Here is an 18,553-nt window from a genome sequence, read left to right as displayed (position 1 = left end):
CTGTGTCCGAGGTGTCGACTTTCTTCAGCATAATGGACGATAATGGAGCTTAAAATTAGCTTCAACTAAACGCTTGGGGCCTTCGGCTCAAAATATGTCTGCAAGGCTGTCACTCCAAACAGGTTTGGTTTAGAGAATGTATTTGTAAGAAATATTTTCTGTTTCATTCATTTATAGAGATTATAATTCCTACTTTTTAATATACACTTAAAATAATGCAGTATTTATTTTACTCCTCCTAACAGAACCTCTGTGAACACAGAGCAGCACGAGCAGAAATACACCACCAGACAATCCAGTGGTATAAGATTTTGGTCAGGAATGTGAAGACTTAATCTGGGGGTTAATGCAATGTTTGTCTTTTTATGATACAGGATACAGCGAGTTCACAACAGTTGTGATGATGGAATTGGGAGGACATCTGATACCATTCTTCTGAGACAAGCCCAATGACCTAAACAGGAGGGTTGCTCCTCTGTGGAAGCCCGGAGATTTCAGTATAAAAGGGGGAGTCCCGGGCTCCACAAAAGTGTTGGACAGGAAGGAGGCTGCCAAAGAAGGTGAGTCCACCATCACACTTTGTCAGCAGTCTAATGGCTTAAAGTTTATTATCTGTTTTTTTTTTACTAATTCTAAATTGCATTTGACTTTTTAGTAGTCCACTCAGCAACTGCGTCACTGAACAACAAACAGGTAAATGACGTTTTCATTCCTTTAAAGTCCAGTCTTACATGATCTGTCTTTGTATACCAATGGAAACGTTCCATTTTCACAGAGTCACCATGAGTGGGGATGCAGAAATGGAGTGTTTCGGCCCAGCGGCCCTTTACCTCCGTAAACCTGAGAGGGAAAGAGTCGAGGCTCAGAACACTCCCTTTGACGCCAAAACAGCCTATTTTGTGACGGAGCCGTCTGAGATGTACTTGAAAGGCAAAGTGGTGAAAAGAGAAGGCGGCAAAGTCACTGTGGAAGTCAAGGGTGGCAAGGTTAGTACAAGTAAAAAAAAAAACTCCATATCCCTTAAAGATGATGCACGCTAATCTCACACTGTGTCCATGCAGACGCTCACTGTGAAGGACGACGACATCTTCCCCATGAACCCTCCGAAGTTTGATAAGATTGAGGACATGGCCATGATGACCCACCTCAGTGAACCTTCTGTGCTGTATAACCTCAAAGAGCGTTACGCAGCATGGATGATCTACGTAAGACCAGTTTGAACGTGTAAAATAATGAATATCTCTACTATATATATATATATATATATACTGTATATAACACACTGTGTCCTCTTCTTCTGAACACAGACCTACTCAGGGCTGTTCTGCGTCACAGTGAATCCCTACAAGTGGCTCCCAGTGTACGACGCAAAGGTCGTCTCAGGATACAGAGGGAAAAAGAGGATTGAGGCTCCACCCCACATCTTCTCCATCTCTGATAATGCCTACCAGTTCATGCTCCAAGGTATTTATCATCTTCTTCGCTCCAAAGAGTCCCTGAATATCTATCCTCTTTCGTGTTTTTTTTTTTTTACTGTTTTATATTCTCTCAACAGATCGTGAGAATCAATCGATCCTGATTACGTAAGTTGGCACTGTAAAGAAAGATAACTTGCTATCATGCAACCGAAACTGATTTCTTTGTAAGTCAGACATAATACGTGCTATATAATTGTGTATCATGACTCTGAATTTTAGTGGAGAATCCGGTGCAGGAAAGACTGTCAACACCAAACGTGTCATCCAGTACTTTGCGACAATCGCGGCGGCTGCAGGCAAAAAAGCTGAGGCCGTTCCCGGAAAAATGCAGGTATATAATCTAATATATAGTAATCTATTGTTTTTTTATACAAATAACCAAAGTGAAAATACTAAAACATGCATGTGATGATGTTCTCAGGGGTCCCTGGAGGATCAAATCATTGCAGCCAACCCCCTGCTGGAGGCTTATGGAAATGCCAAAACTGTGAGGAACGACAACTCATCCCGCTTTGTAAGTTTGGATCTTGTGCATTTACAAAACTGCGTTTTTTCCACAGTTAGAGTTTGAAGAATGTGACAATTAAAGCAGCAGTCGTTTCACTCACCAATGTCTTATTTCAATTGCAGGGCAAATTCATCAGAATCCATTTTGGAACGACTGGAAAGTTGGCCTCAGCTGATATCGAAACATGTAAGCTTCCGGCCCTCATGATCCAAAAGGTTTCATGAAAAGACAAATTGTAAACAACCCTGTTGTTGTTGCCTTGTCTTCTTAGATCTGCTGGAGAAGTCTCGAGTGACGTTCCAGCTCTCTGCTGAGAGAAGTTATCACATCTTCTATCAGCTCGCTACAGGCCACAAACCTGAGCTCTTAGGTGAGCGATTACAGCCATCATTTCCTAGAACAAACACATGCTTTACCTGAGACAGTATATTCAAGCACCGTGATTCTTTTTCAGAGGCTCTTCTCATCTCCACCAACCCCTATGACTTCCCCATGATCAGTCACGGAGAAATCACTGTGAAAAGCATCAACGACGTTGAAGAATTCATCGCCACTGATGTGAGTGAACACGCTGCAGAGAGAAAGTGTAAAACGAGTCAACGTCTGCACTGTTGTCATATTTTTTTTGGACTCTTCCCTGCTGCAGACGGCCATCGACATCCTGGGCTTCACCTCGGAGGAGAAGATGGGCATTTACAAGCTGACCGGAGCTGTGATGCACCACGGAAACATGAAATTCAAGCAGAAGCAGCGCGAAGAGCAGGCTGAGCCTGATGGCACTGAGGGTAAATGAGTGGTTTTTGACTGTATGGATCAGTGATGGTTCCAAGTTCTTGGCCTCACCCAGAAACAGGAGGCATAGGTTCCATTTTAGGACTTTACTGTGTACTGTAAAATCAGTAGGTGAAAGAATCTGGATTAATTGTTTGGATAAAGCCAAGCACAATTTGAATTATCCTCAATTTTGTAAAGGTTAGAGTATCTAGCGTGATTCAGGGTCTTTGGTTGCCTTGGCTGGAGAACAGGTAAAGAGTTTAAATGACTGAATGTCATTGTGTTGATCATCTTAAAAAGATGCCTCCTGCAAGATGCTGTCCCATTTTTTGGCACAAACCCTTGTGCAGAACATGCTGGATTACATCTGGCTTGGTTATATCTTTGGTTTACTTCTTTTTGCAGAGGCTGATAAAATCGCTTACCTTATGGGCCTGAACTCTGCTGATATGCTCAAAGCCTTGTGCTACCCAAGAGTCAAGGTCGGCAATGAAATGGTGGTTAAAGGCCAAACTGTACCACAGGTAATCTATACATAAACTATATTATGAACACACAATCATTTGGTCTCTCATAAATATATTGATCAGTAAGAGAGTACACTTTCTATGTTCCATGTTTAGGTGCATAATTCCGTCATGGCTCTCTCCAAGTCTGTCTATGAGAAAATGTTCTTGTGGATGGTCGTCAGAATCAACGAGATGCTGGACACCAGGCAGCCCAGGAACTTCTTCATCGGTGTCTTAGACATTGCTGGTTTTGAAATCTTTGATGTAAGTAACACTTCATGCAGCACTTATTATTATTGTTCTGGTTGAATCAAAACAATAAAATCTTGGTCCTTGGTCCCATTTTTCCCTTCAAGTTCAACAGCTTGGAGCAGCTGTGCATCAACTTCACCAATGAGAAGCTGCAACAGTTTTTCAACCATCACATGTTTGTCCTGGAGCAAGAAGAGTACAAGAAAGAGGGAATTGAATGGGAGTTCATTGACTTTGGTATGGACTTGGCAGCCTGCATTGAGCTTATTGAGAAGGTGAGGTTCACATGATGCTGTATATTCACAAATGCACTGTCAATGCATCTTGTTTTAATTCATTTATTTCCTCTGAATAGCCAATGGGCATCTTCTCCATCCTTGAAGAGGAGTGCATGTTCCCCAAGGCCACTGACATAACCTTCAAGAACAAACTGTACGACCAGCATCTTGGTAAAAGTGCCCCCTTCCAGAAACCTAAGCCTGCCAAAGGCAAAGCTGAGGCTCATTTCTCTCTGATGCACTATGCTGGCACTGTGGACTACAATGTTACCGGCTGGCTGGACAAGAACAAGGATCCTCTGAATGACTCAGTGGTTCAGCTCTACCAGAAGTCTTCAGTCAAACTGTTGGCTTTCCTCTATGCAGCGCATGCCTCAGGAGAAGGTACAACATCGCATGTAGAATGGAACATAAACAACATTTTTGTTCACAGAGGGAGGGAAATAAGGGGTTATATGATGCAGTCGTTGCAAACATTACAATAAAGCCATAAATGCCTTTCACAGAGGGCACAAAGAAGGCTGGCAAGAGGAAGGGTGGTTCCTTCCAGACTGTCTCGGCTCTTTTCAGGGTAATTTTTTCTCATTTAGAAAAAAAAAAAATACTTGATCAAAATATTGTGTCATGTTAATGTCATTTTTTGACATAGAAATCATAAACCTTCTGTTTATAACCAGGAAAACTTGGGGAAGCTGATGACCAACTTAAGGAGCACTCACCCACATTTTGTGCGTTGTCTCATTCCCAACGAATCAAAAACACCAGGTGCGTCCCAAAAAAAGTCATATTTACACTTCAACTTCACACAAGTTGTTTTATTTAATGACCTTATGAAGCCACAACTCTGAGATGTGCACAGATCTTAATGTATACGACACCGTTTGTTGTACCTGTTACTGTTTCAGGTCTTATGGAGAACTTCCTGGTCATCCACCAGCTCAGGTGCAACGGTGTGCTGGAAGGTATCAGGATCTGCAGGAAAGGTTTTCCCAGCAGAATCCTCTATGGTGACTTCAAGCAGAGGTACAGCAGCTGTTTGTTCACCTGTCGGAGTGTGTGTTGGTTCTTTTCCATCATCTGATTCAAGCAAATTGTTTCAGGTACAAAGTGCTGAATGCCAGCGTCATCCCTGATGGACAGTTCATTGACAACAAGAAGGCCTCAGAGAAACTGCTGGAATCTATCGACGTGGACAAATCGCAGTACAGATTTGGCCACACCAAGGTAAATAAACACACTTGTTTATATTGATGAGAACATTGATTCACAATGCAGTTGGTACAGTCATCGTCTTTGCCTCTCTGAATAGGTTTTCTTCAAGGCTGGATTGCTGGGTGTCCTTGAGGAGATGAGAGATGAGAAACTGGTTGAGCTGGTCACAATGACTCAGGCTGTTTGCAGAGCTTTCCTGATGAGACAGGAATTTGTCAAGATGATGCAGAGAAGGTGGGTTTTTCCTTAATTAACTATTAAGAAAGGACTATGTGTTTTATAGAAACAGGGCACATTAAATAAGCATTGTTTTTTCTTCTGTATCCTCAGAGAAGCCATTTACTCTATTCAGTACAACATCCGCTCATTCATGAATGTCAAAACCTGGCCATGGATGAAGCTGTACTTCAGAATAAAGCCTCTTCTGAAGAGTGCTGAGACTGAGAAAGAGATGGCCCAAATGAAAGAGGACTTTGAAAAGACCAAAGAGGAGCTAGCAAAGGCTCTGGCCAAGAAGAAAGATCTGGAGGAGAAGATGGTTTCTCTGCTGCAGGAAAAGAATGACCTGCAGCTGCAAATCCAGTCTGTAAGTTTGATAGAGAGAGGAAAGACATTGATATTTCAGGGATCCTGGATTTCAGAAAACATACAGCATTTTGTTTGTATGTCACTGTGAATCTAGGAAGGTGAAAACCTTTCTGATGCTGAGGAAAGGTGCGAGGGGCTCATTAAAGCAAAAATCCAGCTCGAGGCCAAAGTCAAAGAAATAGCTGAGAGACTGGAGGATGAGGAGGAGATGAATTCAGAGTTGACTGCAAAGAAGAGGAAGCTGGAGGACGAATGCTCCGAGTTGAAGAAAGACATCGACGACTTGGAGCTCACACTGGCCAAAGTGGAGAAGGAGAAACATGCCACCGAGAACAAGGTGAGAGCCTCAGCTGTTACAATTATAGATGTTCTTCTTTCACATATTTAAACTCAATTTATTTAAACTTGAAAGGTTAAAAACCTGGTTGAAGAAATGGCTTCTCAAGACGAGACCATCGCCAAGTTGAGCAAAGAGAGGAAAGCTCTCCAAGAGGCTCATCAGCAGACACTTGATGATCTGCAAGCAGAGGAAGACAAAGTCAACACTCTGACAAAGGCCAAAATAAAGCTGGAGCAGCAAGTGGATGATGTGAGTTTCAACCTGCTGCTATAGCAAATGTATATCAAATTTCAGAATTTACATTTTGGATAAACTGTACATGTATACAGATAATACAGCTGGTCAAATTCACATCCATGACAGCACTGTGTGTATATATATGATTGTCTAGCTTGAAGGTTCCTTGGAGCAGGAGAAGAAGCTTCGCATGGATCTTGAGCGAGCAAAACGAAAGCTTGAAGGAGATCTGAAACTGGCCCATGAATCCATAATGGATCTGGAGAACGACAAGCAGCAATCTGAGGAGAAACTGAAGAAGTATGTGCGACTGAGATTATGAATTTATGTCATGTATGACATTTCTTTAAAATAACTGAATGTTTTGGCAATTCTTTTTTGGGGAATTGAAGGAGAGACTTTGAGATGAGCCAGCTTCTCGGCAGGATAGAAGACGAGCAGGCTTTAAGTGTCCAGCTTCACAAGAAAATCAAGGAACTGCAGGTAACGTTTGAATGTGTGTTTGGGCTTTGTGAGGCACAATTGTGTTGACTGTCTTAGAAATGGATGGAAATAAAGGAAGCTAAAGCTAAAAGCAGCTAGCTAAAATGTAATCACTCCTTTTTGGTGGGGTCGTACCTATGTTCCCCGCGTCCTATGTTCCCCGTTTTTCCCAAAAAAGGTCCTATGTTCCCCACTTTGTGGAAGCCTGGGTGTGGAGCTCCAGGGTAAAGGGTTAGGGTTAGGATTAGGGTTAGGGTTAGGGTCCTATGTTCCCTGGGTCCTTTTGGGTGAAAGCGGGGAATATATGGGGAATCTTTACAATTAAGCTAGTCAGAACTTAAGCTTACTAACACTTGAGTGTAAAGAAACTTGTATTTTCTTTAACTTTTCCATCCTCAACTCTTCCCAACCTTCAGTCATAACTTTGTCTCATGGTTTGTGTCAGAACAGAAAGGCCGTTTAGTCTCTCTTTGTCATCAGCAATGATCTTCTTGATTCTTCCGATCACAGGCTCGTATTGAGGAGCTGGAGGAGGAGATTGAGGCCGAGAGAGCTGCTCGGGCCAAGGTGGAGAAGCAGAGGTCCGATCTCGCCAGGGAACTCGAGGAGATCAGCGAGAGGCTCGAGGAAGCCGGAGGAGCGACGTCCGTGCAGATCGAGATGAACAAGAAGCGCGAGGCCGAGTTCCAGAAGCTGCGTCGCGATCTCGAAGAGTCCACCCTGCACCACGAGGCTACGGCTGCCGCTCTGCGCAAGAAACAGGCCGACAGTGTGGCAGAGCTCGGGGAACAGATCGATAACCTCCAGAGAGTCAAGCAGAAGCTGGAGAAGGAGAAGAGTGAATTCAAGATGGAGATCGACGACCTTGCAAGCAACATGGAGTCTGTCGCCAAATCCAAGGTAACATTTATCAGCACCATTTTGATAGCAATGCTATGTTTTATTGTCCGTAAAAAAAATTGTTTTGCCAATGGTTGACCTCATCTTCCTCTCCATGTTGGTTTACGTAGGCTAACCTCGAGAAGATGTGCCGCACTCTTGAAGATCAACTGAGCGAACTAAAGAGCAAGAACGACGAGAACGTGCGTCAGTTAAATGATATGAATGTTCAAAGGTCGAGGCTCACGACTGAAAATGGTGAGTACAACATCTGTAAAAAACACACATTTAACACAAATTACTAAAGAGGATGGACACTAATTGTTTTTCGTCGATCAGGGGAATTTGGTCGTCAGCTGGAGGAAAAGGAGTCTCTTGTTTCACAGCTCACAAGAGGCAAACAGGCTTATATTCAACAGACTGAGGAGCTCAAACGGCACTTTGAAGAAGAAGTCAAGGTACGACATTATAGCCTTGGTGAATGTTGCTAAAGGTTTTCGTTTTTTGTGAAGAGAACTGTTAATAAGTATGTTTTATGTAATTTTCAGGCCAAGAACGCCCTGGCTCACGCTGTTCAATCCTCACGCCATGACTGCGACCTGCTCAGAGAGCAGTACGAGGAGGAGCAGGAGGCCAAAGCTGAGCTGCAGCGAGCGCTGTCCAAAGCCAACAGTGAGGTGGCTCAGTGGAGAACCAAATATGAAACTGATGCCATTCAGCGCACTGAGGAGCTGGAGGAGGCCAAGTAATGGACAGCTCTGAAATCACAATGTTTCCACATGCAATTTGTTATGTAACTCATCATAAAAATCCATATCTTCAACAGGAAAAAACTTGCCCAGCGTCTTCAGGATGCAGAGGAAGCCATCGAGGCTGTGAATGCAAAATGTGCCTCTCTGGAAAAGACCAAGCAGAGACTTCACGGTGAAGTGGAGGACCTGATGATTGACATGGAGAGAGCTAATGCTCTCGCTGCTACTCTGGACAAAAAGCAAAGAAACTTTGACAAGGTCAGTGTTATTTCATTTTGGCAAATGTGTGGTTGTTACTCGTAACAGGAAGTGACAGGAAACACTCACTTGTTTCGTTATATTCTTTCAGATTCTTGCTGAGTGGAAGCAGAAGTACGAGGAGAGCCAGGCAGAGCTGGAGGGATCACAGAAGGAGTGTCGGTCAATGAGCACTGAGCTCTTCAAGATTAAAAACTCGTATGAGGAAGCTCTGGATCACTTAGAGACCATGAAGAGGGAGAACAAGAACCTGCATCGTAAGACTAGAAATCCTGAATGTTACTGTTAGAAAAAGATAAATACCTCAAGAACTCAGAACACTTTAAGCATTATTTGATTTTGTGTTGATTCCAACAGAGGAAATCACTGATTTGACTGAACATATTGGTGAATCGGGAAAAACCATTCATGAACTGGAAAAGGGGAAAAAGGCAGCAGAGTCTGAGAAAGCAGAAATCCAAACTGCCCTCGAGGAGGCAGAGGTACCAATACTCACATACGCATGTTTGTCATGTAAAATGAAGGTGAGAAGTTAAATGTTTATGAATTAAATTCCATAGGCCACTCTGGAGCACGAGGAGTCCAAGATTCTCCGTGTCCAGCTGGAACTCACCCAGGTGAAGAATGAAATTGACAGGAAGCTTGCGGAGAAGGACGAGGAGATTGAGCAGATCAAGAGGAACAGCCAGAGGGTGATCGAGACCATGCAGACCAGCCTGGACTCTGAGATCAGGAGCAGGAACGACGCCATGAGGGTCAAGAAGAAGATGGAGGGAGACCTCAACGAGATGGAGATCCAGCTGAGCCACGCCAACCGCCAGGCTTCTGAGGCCCAGAAACAGCTGAGGAACGTTCAAGGACAGCTGAAGGTTAGGCAGTAATGTGCCAATTATGCATCTGAAGACAGCAGAGTAACTCGGATGTATGTAAACTAACTGAGGAGGTCTTTTGATTTCAGGATGCACAACTGCACCTTGATGAAGCCATTAGAGGTCATGACGAGATGAAGGAGCAGGTGGCCATGGTGGAGCGCAGGAACAACCTGATGCTGGCTGAGATCGAGGAGCTGAGAGCTGCACTGGAGCAGACGGAGAGAGGCCGCAAAGTGGCTGAGCAGGAGCTGGTGGACGCCAGCGAGCGCGTGGGACTACTGCACTCTCAGGTCTGGTAAACTTTATTACGCAGGTGCTGTTAAATTCCTGTTAAACGGTTAAACTGAATATGTGTATTTTATCTAAATCTTAGAACACAAACCTCATCAACACCAAAAGGAAACTGGAGGCCGACCTGGCGCAAGTTCAAGGAGAAGTGGAAGATGCTATTCAGGAAGCAAGGAACGCTGAAGAAAAGGCCAAGAAGGCCATCACTGATGTGAGCCGACGTTATTTACAGATACAGTTCCTGCTTCTGTCTGGTATTGCAGTGATATCTGTATTATCATGGTTGTTGTTGTTGTGTTCTTCAGGCTGCCATGATGGCAGAGGAGCTGAAGAAGGAGCAGGACACCTGTGCTCATTTGGAGAGGATGAAGAAGAACCTGGAGGTGACGGTGAAGGACCTGCAGCACCGACTTGACGAGGCTGAGAACCTGGCCCTGAAGGGCGGCAAGAAGCAGCTCCAGAAGCTGGAGGCTAGAGTAAGTCAAGATGATCCGTCCCTGTGCTTTTTGATTGTGAATGAAATTTACATCTTTGTGTTCTAATTTCAACATCTTTGCTTCTACCTCGGTTGAAGAAAACAGCCTTATAATCCGATCTGAACATCCTCAAAAACATCACATCTGTATATACACACACTTTTATATTGGATTATTTTCTGTTAAATCTAAAAAAGCCAAATGTTGAAATGATGAATTCCGGTCGTCTTTTTGTGATCAAGGTTCGGGAGCTCGAGGGTGAAATGGAGGCGGAGCAGAGGCGCGGAGCTGATGCTGTGAAAGGAATCCGTAAATATGAACGCAGAGTGAAGGAGCTGACTTATCAGGTAAGATAAACATCTATTATAGTGCACGGGAAAATCTGTATAATATAGATATTATGACCATTTACAATGACTCGAGAATATCTGAAGATTATTATTTGTGCTTCTCAAGACAAAGTGGATGTAAGTTATGTTTTTAACCCCTAGAGGGCATGAATCCCCATCCTAATGCAGCGGCCCAGGCTACTCATAGTGAAATGATGCTTATAATAATATACAGGATACACAAGTCATTTAGAGATGGTTTACCTCATCTTCTCTGTGGAAAAGGGAAGAACTTAAATGTGTGATGTATTCAGGAAATGTGCCACGTGCTCCCAAGTAGTTTTTAAAGATATTCCAAAAGCAAGGCGGGTTTAGTGGAGCTCTCTTTAGTTGTGGTCTCAGACTATAACTGTGTGCTGCCTGTAGACTGAGGAGGACAAGAAGAACGTCGCCAGACTTCAGGATCTGGTGGACAAGCTGCAGCTCAAAGTGAAAGCCTACAAGAGACAGTCTGAGGAGGCGGTGAGTGTGAACACAGAGCAGCGTCGCCGCAGTGTGAAAGACGTGTGACAGTAACAACTTTGACTCTGTCCTCGTCCAGGAGGAACAGGCCAACGGTCACCTGTGCAGGTGCAGGAAGATCCAGCATGAGCTGGAGGAGGCTCAGGAGAGAGCTGACATCGCAGAGTCTCAGGTCAACAAGCTGAGGGCAAAGAGCCGCGACATCGTCAGGGTATGTGGATTTTTTTAATTCTCTAGTATGAGGGAAGGAGCAGTTAGCCACTAGGGGGCGACACCACTGACTGCACTGACTTCCAAAAGTGGTAGAAGCTGCAAAGTTGTGGATCACCTACAGAAGAAAAGGTTTAAACACATTATTCCTCGATGAATAACCATAGAATTCTCTTGATTTATAACATCAGTAAACATTTTTCCTGAAGGGTTAATGTACGATAACGCGGTTACATGAGTAGACATGAGGGTAATTGACAGCAATTTTCAGGGATCAGGTCAAATCTTCCATTTTTATGTACAGTCTGTGGTTGTGATCACACATTCTGTCATTTCACTCTGTCTCTTTGTTTTGATTTAAAGGGAAAAGAGGCTGAAGAGTAAGCATCAGTCTGAAGAAGGAGACAAGAAATCATACAATATGATCTTGTTTTTAAATGTGTAACGACGACAACAAATAAACATGCTTGCAATTCACTGTCTTTTTCATGTTTTCACTCATTTATCGCTTTATATGTAGATATTAGTGCTGGGGTCCAGGCACCGTTTACAGTTAGCTCCGTTAGCTGCGTTAGCTCCTTTAGCTAACATATACACATATACATACTTCTATATATGTATATATGTATATGTATACATATATATGCAAATATATATATATATATAAATTTAAAAACAACATTGTTTTATATATATATATATATATATATATATATATGTGTATACGTATACATATATACGTATACACGTATATACGTATACGTATACATATATACGTATACACATATATATATATATATGTGTATACATATATATATATATATATATATATAAAACAATGTTGTTTTTAAATGAATATATGGTAAAAGACAAATCATCAAAAATATTTTATATGTATTCTTACAAAACTGCAGCACTAATAGCGCCACCTGCTGACTGTTATCATGTGAAAGTCCTTAAGGTTAGAGCAACAGCAAATTGTCGACAGTGTGGTGTTAATGTAAGTGACAGTCTGGTGACCTCACAGTTTTTCTCTCCGCGCTTCGGCACAAACACTGCGGTCGCGTCAAGCTGTCGAGACGGAAATAAACCAATTAGTGAACCACAAGACAGACGATGAGGTCAAGGTCAAGACTGATCTGAGTCGAGTTAAAGGAGCGCAGTGAACGGCCATTATTACATGAAGGCCAAAAATATCCCCTAAATAGCGAATGACAGTTGACATGATGCTCCTCGTGTAAATAGATTCTGACGGTACACGTGCCAAATACTTTTGCGGCAGGTTGAAGTAACAGTACAACGCAGTAGTACTTAAAGTACTGAAGAAGTAGTGTTTGAAAGTCAAAAACAGTGAACAGTTGTCTTTAATCAACGTCATATTGGAAATACAGTTTATTGATAATAGAATGTGTCGTGACAGAGTCTCTAAATGGTGTTTAACACCTTCTTCAAACCACAGTTAACAACTATATCACATTTCTACCTACTGTACATCTTACATCCATATATGTTTTATTCCTCAAGCTATTTATGATATGTCTGGATGTAACATATACTAATGTACAATACTGTTCAAAAGTTTGGGGCCACTTAGAAATGAAGAAAAGCACTTTCTTTCAATGAATATAACATTAAATGAATCATAAATACACTCTATACATTGTTAATGTGGTAAAAGACTATTCTAGCTGGAAACGTCTGGTTTTTAATGGAATATATACATAGGTGTATAGAGGCACATTTACACTGTTCTAATGGTACATTGTGTTTGCTAATGGTGTTTGAAGACTATTGGATGATTAGAAAACCCTTGTGCAATGATGTTAGCACAGCTGAAAACAGTTTTACTGGTTATTTGACGAAAGGGCAAAGTTATTATTTGGAATATAAATCATTATTTCTAATCTTGTCAATGTCTTGACTATATTTTCTATTAATTTTGCAACTCTTTTGACGAATAAAAGTGTGACTTTTAATGGAAAACACAACAAAAATTGTATCGGTGACTGAGCCCAAACTTTTGTCGTGTACACACGGGTTTTAAACTGTATCTGAAAACAAAGAGTGTTGAACACAACAAGGGAACAAGGAGCACAGAGAAAGGGAGTGTTTATATCAAAGGTTGTTCCACAATAAGTCGTGAAATGTTTGACAAATGGCTGAGCGCTAAGAGCATTGCTGAGGAGACGGCTATATTTGTATTTTTTCCAAATAAGAACACACACACACACACATATACACAGGGGGGGCTTAAGAGATCACGTATCACATTTTTATTTAATATAATAGGGTTGTTTCGAAGCGTGTCAAGCCCTCGGTATTCAGCCCCCCCCCCCCCCCCCCAAGCCCTTTCCCTCCGTCTTTGACAGTTCAGTATCATCTTTCAACAAGGAAAGAATTCAAACGACTACACATCATAGAACCCGATCCCCTTCTTGCTCCTCACGGGGGAACAAACACTTGACTTAGACGAAGGTCAGACGACGAGCCTCGCCCTTGTCTTCAGTCCATCTGTCAGGACGGCTCGGGAACAACACGACCATTTAAAGAAAGGGTTTAAAAATACACCGAGACAACACAAGTGTCCCGTCTCAAAAACCCTGGAGACTGAACTCCAGAGTCACCTGTTCACACAGCAGACAATAGAGCTGTAAAGAAACCGTTTTAGCCTTTACTGTCCTTCACTGTCTTTATGAGACGCTGTGTGTGGGTGATGTATTGAGGTCAAACAGCAGCACATGCACCTCCAGTGGTGAAGCTGCACAGAGACGAGATGAGTGACAGGTCATTGTCTGAGCTGCTGCTCACAGACTGTCAGAAATGTGGAAACGCAACCTGAGAGCTGGGAAATATTAAGAGTGAAAGTGATGTTAGGTTTAAGGTCCAGTGTGTGTAAGTAAAAAAGTGGTTCTCAAACTTTTTATATAATATATATATATATATATATATATATAATGAAGATAGCAGTCAGTACAGACTTTTCACAGGAGGCAGATTTATTTAATCCCAATAAGTTAATTTGCTCTCTCATCATCATAGTCTTCAAACTGGTTTATTGAAACTAGATTAAGATACACTCTTAAAAATAAAAGTTCTAAGCAGAACCATACAAGGTTCTTCGGCTTGTCCTAGTAGGAGAACCCTTTTTGGCTCCAGGTAGAACCACCCTTTTGGAGGGTTCCACCAATAACCCTTTTAAAACCCTTTATTCAGGAAAGGGCTTTTAAAGGGTTCTCTGGATCAAAATGGTTCTTACTGGAACCATTAGTGTTACCAAGAACCCTTGGAAAACCCTTTCATGGGGTAAGCAAATGGTTCCAGGTAGAACCTCAGCCCTTGTAGAAGAACACTTTTGGAACCCTTGGAGCGAGAGATATGGTGACTCTATTATTTTTAATATGTATAATTTGTTTCATTTTTTACATGTTTACAGTAGAACTGTGTTTATGATTTTAGTACCAACAGAGGAAGCTTGCGTACCACCGGCGGTACACGATCCACAGTTTGAGAGCCATGGTAGGGTTGGCAAGTTGTATATTCTACAACACTTCATATTATATATATATATATATGTATATACATATACATATATATATACACACACACGTTTATATATATACATATACATATATATATATATATATATATGTAAATGTATATGACATTTCCAACAATGGTCTTAAATCATCATTGTCATGTTTTTGTTTTTGCATTTACTTTAGAAGTCAAATAATTAAAATCAAATAAAATAATATTTTAATGAAATTAAGTTTTACAAAATGTTCTGTACACTATTATTTGACTTGTTCTGACTGAGGTGTTCCTCATAGCTCAGAATGTCACAGCTCAGAGGTCAGTGCTAGAGAACCAAGCGTTGCCCTTTGACCTTTGTCTAGACGGCTGTTTGTGTTGTTGTCTGTCATGAGTTTGACTTCCAGGATTTTTACACCATCATTATCCACAACAACAACCTGAGCCTTGTGTGTGAGCTGATGCTGAATATTTGTCTTTCTGATGTCAGAGATTGAGAACAAACTTACACTGTTATGTTCAATGTAATAATAATAATTAATCTAATCTAAAATGACATTATTTACTCAGACATGCTGTGAAATGATAGTGTTTGGATCTGATTTCACTTCACAAATGAAAAAAAGCACATTATTTTGTCCAAATATAAGTTTATTTAAACACAGTTTTACATAAAGAAGTAACAGACCACAGCATATATTTGTGGTGAAGTAATAAGAACAATAATAGACATAATCCTTCAATCATCTGTTCACTAGTTTAACCAGAGGGACTGTGGAGTTATGACGCAATCATTGCTATAAATAAACCAATTTAAATACTTGGTAAAAGTATAATTAGGCTGATTATGATCATGAATGATAAATATGGGGTTTGGTGACATTTGAACCTTCTACATTTTTGATATAATCATTTTACACTGTAGTTTTTTCAAATAAGATATATACATGAATATTTGTTATATGTATTTTGTGTGTTATGTACATATATGTATACAGATGTTTGTGTATATATGTGTATATGTGTATATAAATATACATGTGTATATATATATGTATATGTATGTGTATATATATATATATATATATTTATATATATATTTATTTATTTATAGTTAGAGATAGCTTTGTGATTTACTTTTTTGTCAAGAGAAAATCAAAACAAATACTGCTACCATTTCTTTGAAGTTATTTCCACATGATTCTGAATGTCACATTTCAAAAGACACACAATTACGTCCCGCAGAGGAAATGAAGGAGGCTATAAATATGAATATTGTCTTTCTGTTGTCCTTCCTCCCGCCGCAGAACAAACTTAATTAAGTGTGGGATCTCGTAGAAGAACAGACCTCGGCGGAACAGACCCCCCCCCCCGCGATCATGAGGTATCATCGTTCTCACAGGTTCTTAGATTAGCAACTGTTGCGTTCCACTTTTGTTCCTTTGTCACAGGAAAGACTTGCGAGGCTTCTGAGGCAGATAAGAATACCAGTGACACATGAGAACTCCTCCACGGCTAAACACAGAGCCTCTGCAGTGCCAAGGTGCATTAAGGAGATTATTGAGATGACCAAAACAATGTCTGCACTCAAGTAACTGATACACCGGCCAGAACAATGTTTGCACAAGGTTTAAAAAAATATATGATGCATTGTAAGTGTACTTCGCTATTTGTACAGTTTTCTGTTCTGCCTCTATTTAACTGGCATGTGGTGAAACAACATCATCATCACATGAGGATATTATTATCTTTATTTAAAGGTGTCATATGTAAGAATGTGGCCAAAAACAGTTACTACATTCAAATTCAAAATACAGAGGTCTTTTAGGTTTTGTTTTCTGGCGTAACTGGCAACCTGTGGTTGCTCGGCAGCTGAGACTCTACTGACTGCAATGATTGGTAGACGGCGGTAGGTGGCGCCACATGCCAAAACATGATTTCAAAACATAAACATGATTTGCAGTCTGCAAAATATTTTTTTTTAATTCAAATATTTTGTCTGTACTGTTGTTGTTGGTGAGTTCAGTTTGTTATATGAACATTATTCCTGAGTCTCTGTGACATATTAGGAGGATTTTATCATTTATTGCATAATGCACCTTTAAAGGTTGTGTAAAGCAACTTAGAGAAAATTAGGAAGTAAGTATTATGGAATAAAGACTTAAATCTTATTTTTTTAGTGTGTACTTTTACACAGAAAATCTCTGCCACTTGATGTTAAAGTCCTAAAGATGAGAAAATGAAGTAGAGAAGAAAAAAGGAGGAGAGAACAGAAGACGCTGTAGTTTGGACCAAAGCAGGTGAACGTTGCTTCTCTACATGTTTGGTGAATTATTGGTTTGACACAGTGACATTCAGGTGCTTTGGTGACACTAAAGCGTCTCAGAGCACTTAATGTTGCTGCATTTTACATTATTTGAAACCTAAATTTTAACCCTCAACACACTGATCTGTACCGCAGGTGCACCATGGGAATAATACACAACTCCTTATATGGACATCCTGTGGGGGTGTGTGTTTATAGGTCACATATTCAGGCTTTAGAAAATGCATTTTTCTTATGTGTTGTTGAGTCAAAGTTATGATTCGTTTTATATCGTGTTTTTAGCCGTGATATAAAGTAGCAATAATTGTGGAGAAGTCTCAACATTGGACATGTTTTTCTTTTCTTTTTGTTCATAAAAACAAAAAAAGGGAACTTTGAACTGTGACGTGTTAACAAATATCACAAATTCAATCCGAATACATTTTTTGAGTACGTTTTGCTCAGAGGTGTTTATATAGTTGGTGAAAATTAAATTTAAAAAAATCAGATTGCCTACAGGTTGTGCTGAAAAAGAAAGAAAGATATAAGACGCTCTATATAACACATTCTTATATCACACTGTACACTGTAAAAAGAAAAAAGTTGAGAAAACTCCAAATTTCAAGGCAACTTACTGCAATACAATGAGTTTACAGCCCAACAAAAGATCTGGAGTTTATAAAAAGTTCAACTAATCAACTAATATTATTTTGTTAGACAAACTTAAAATTCTGATTTCAAACAGTTTGGCGAACTAATCTTGTTCAGATAATTTAAAAATGTAACCAAAAATTAAATTAGAATTTTGAGTTGGCACAACTCTAAGTTAAAAGTTTATCTAACAAAATAATATTAGTTGATGGAACTTTTTAAAAACTCAAGATCTTTTGTTGGGCTGTAAACTCAAAAATTTATTCCATTAAGTTGCCTTGAAATTTAAAGTTTTCCCAACTTTTTTTTTTTTTTTACAGTGTATATACTGTATGTTTAAACATATTAATGTAAAACAAAGCAGCCAAAATGCTCTGTGTTCTCAGGGTTAAACACTTTTTAATCACTCAAATTTGGGTAGTTAAGGTAGTTAGCAACATATTTTCACACATTTTACAATAAAAATGAAAAATAATTAACGAAAACACCACCTCATCATCACGTCTTATTCATAAAAATCACATTTAATCTGTTGGTTCTGTCCACAGAACCATGACACGTCTCTCCCCATTGTCTAAACCCTGCTGCTGTAAATTAAAGTGAAGTGAAGAGTAAAAGTGACAGGAGGTTGAGCTGTGATGAACAGCCAGTCTTTTCATCTGCTACAGAAGATGCCACAGGTTCCAATCGGGGGGGGGGGGGGGGGGCAAAAATACTCGAGCAAAATACCATAAAACGCTGTGACCAAATAGAGAAGGTGTAACTCTGATCTCTCTCTCTATATAAGAAGGAAGGCTGGATTCTCCTCCTCCAAGGACTGA

The 18,553-nt window shown here is 40.5% G+C and overlaps 1 protein-coding gene across 1 annotated transcript; it reads left to right on the top strand.

The window, feature by feature from the left end:
• Positions 1-653: 653 nt before the first annotated feature.
• LOC310929459 (myosin heavy chain, fast skeletal muscle-like) lies at positions 654-11,629 on the top strand (the record flags this gene model as incomplete). Its single annotated transcript, XM_083892226.1, has 40 exons — positions 654-693; positions 776-986; positions 1,062-1,205; positions 1,308-1,464; positions 1,556-1,583; positions 1,698-1,809; positions 1,900-1,992; positions 2,109-2,172; positions 2,258-2,356; positions 2,441-2,544; positions 2,633-2,771; positions 3,166-3,284; positions 3,384-3,533; positions 3,626-3,796; positions 3,877-4,183; positions 4,306-4,370; positions 4,477-4,564; positions 4,705-4,822; positions 4,900-5,023; positions 5,109-5,245; positions 5,342-5,597; positions 5,694-5,936; positions 6,012-6,188; positions 6,331-6,476; positions 6,569-6,659; positions 7,170-7,559; positions 7,670-7,796; positions 7,878-7,996; positions 8,087-8,283; positions 8,365-8,548; positions 8,640-8,805; positions 8,906-9,030; positions 9,109-9,417; positions 9,507-9,710; positions 9,794-9,919; positions 10,014-10,184; positions 10,427-10,531; positions 10,940-11,035; positions 11,115-11,246; positions 11,609-11,629. The coding sequence occupies exons 2-40, from the start codon at positions 783-785 to the stop codon at positions 11,627-11,629; spliced, it is 5,808 nt and encodes a 1,935-aa protein (XP_083748352.1). The 5' UTR covers positions 654-693; positions 776-782.
• Positions 11,630-18,553: the final 6,924 nt, after the last annotated feature.

The sequence above is a fragment of the Microchirus variegatus genome, assembly GCF_963457635.1.
Source record: "Microchirus variegatus genome assembly, chromosome: 7".
NCBI lineage: Eukaryota > Metazoa > Chordata > Actinopteri > Pleuronectiformes > Soleidae > Microchirus > Microchirus variegatus.
This window is presented reverse-complemented; position numbering and strand designations above follow the sequence as displayed.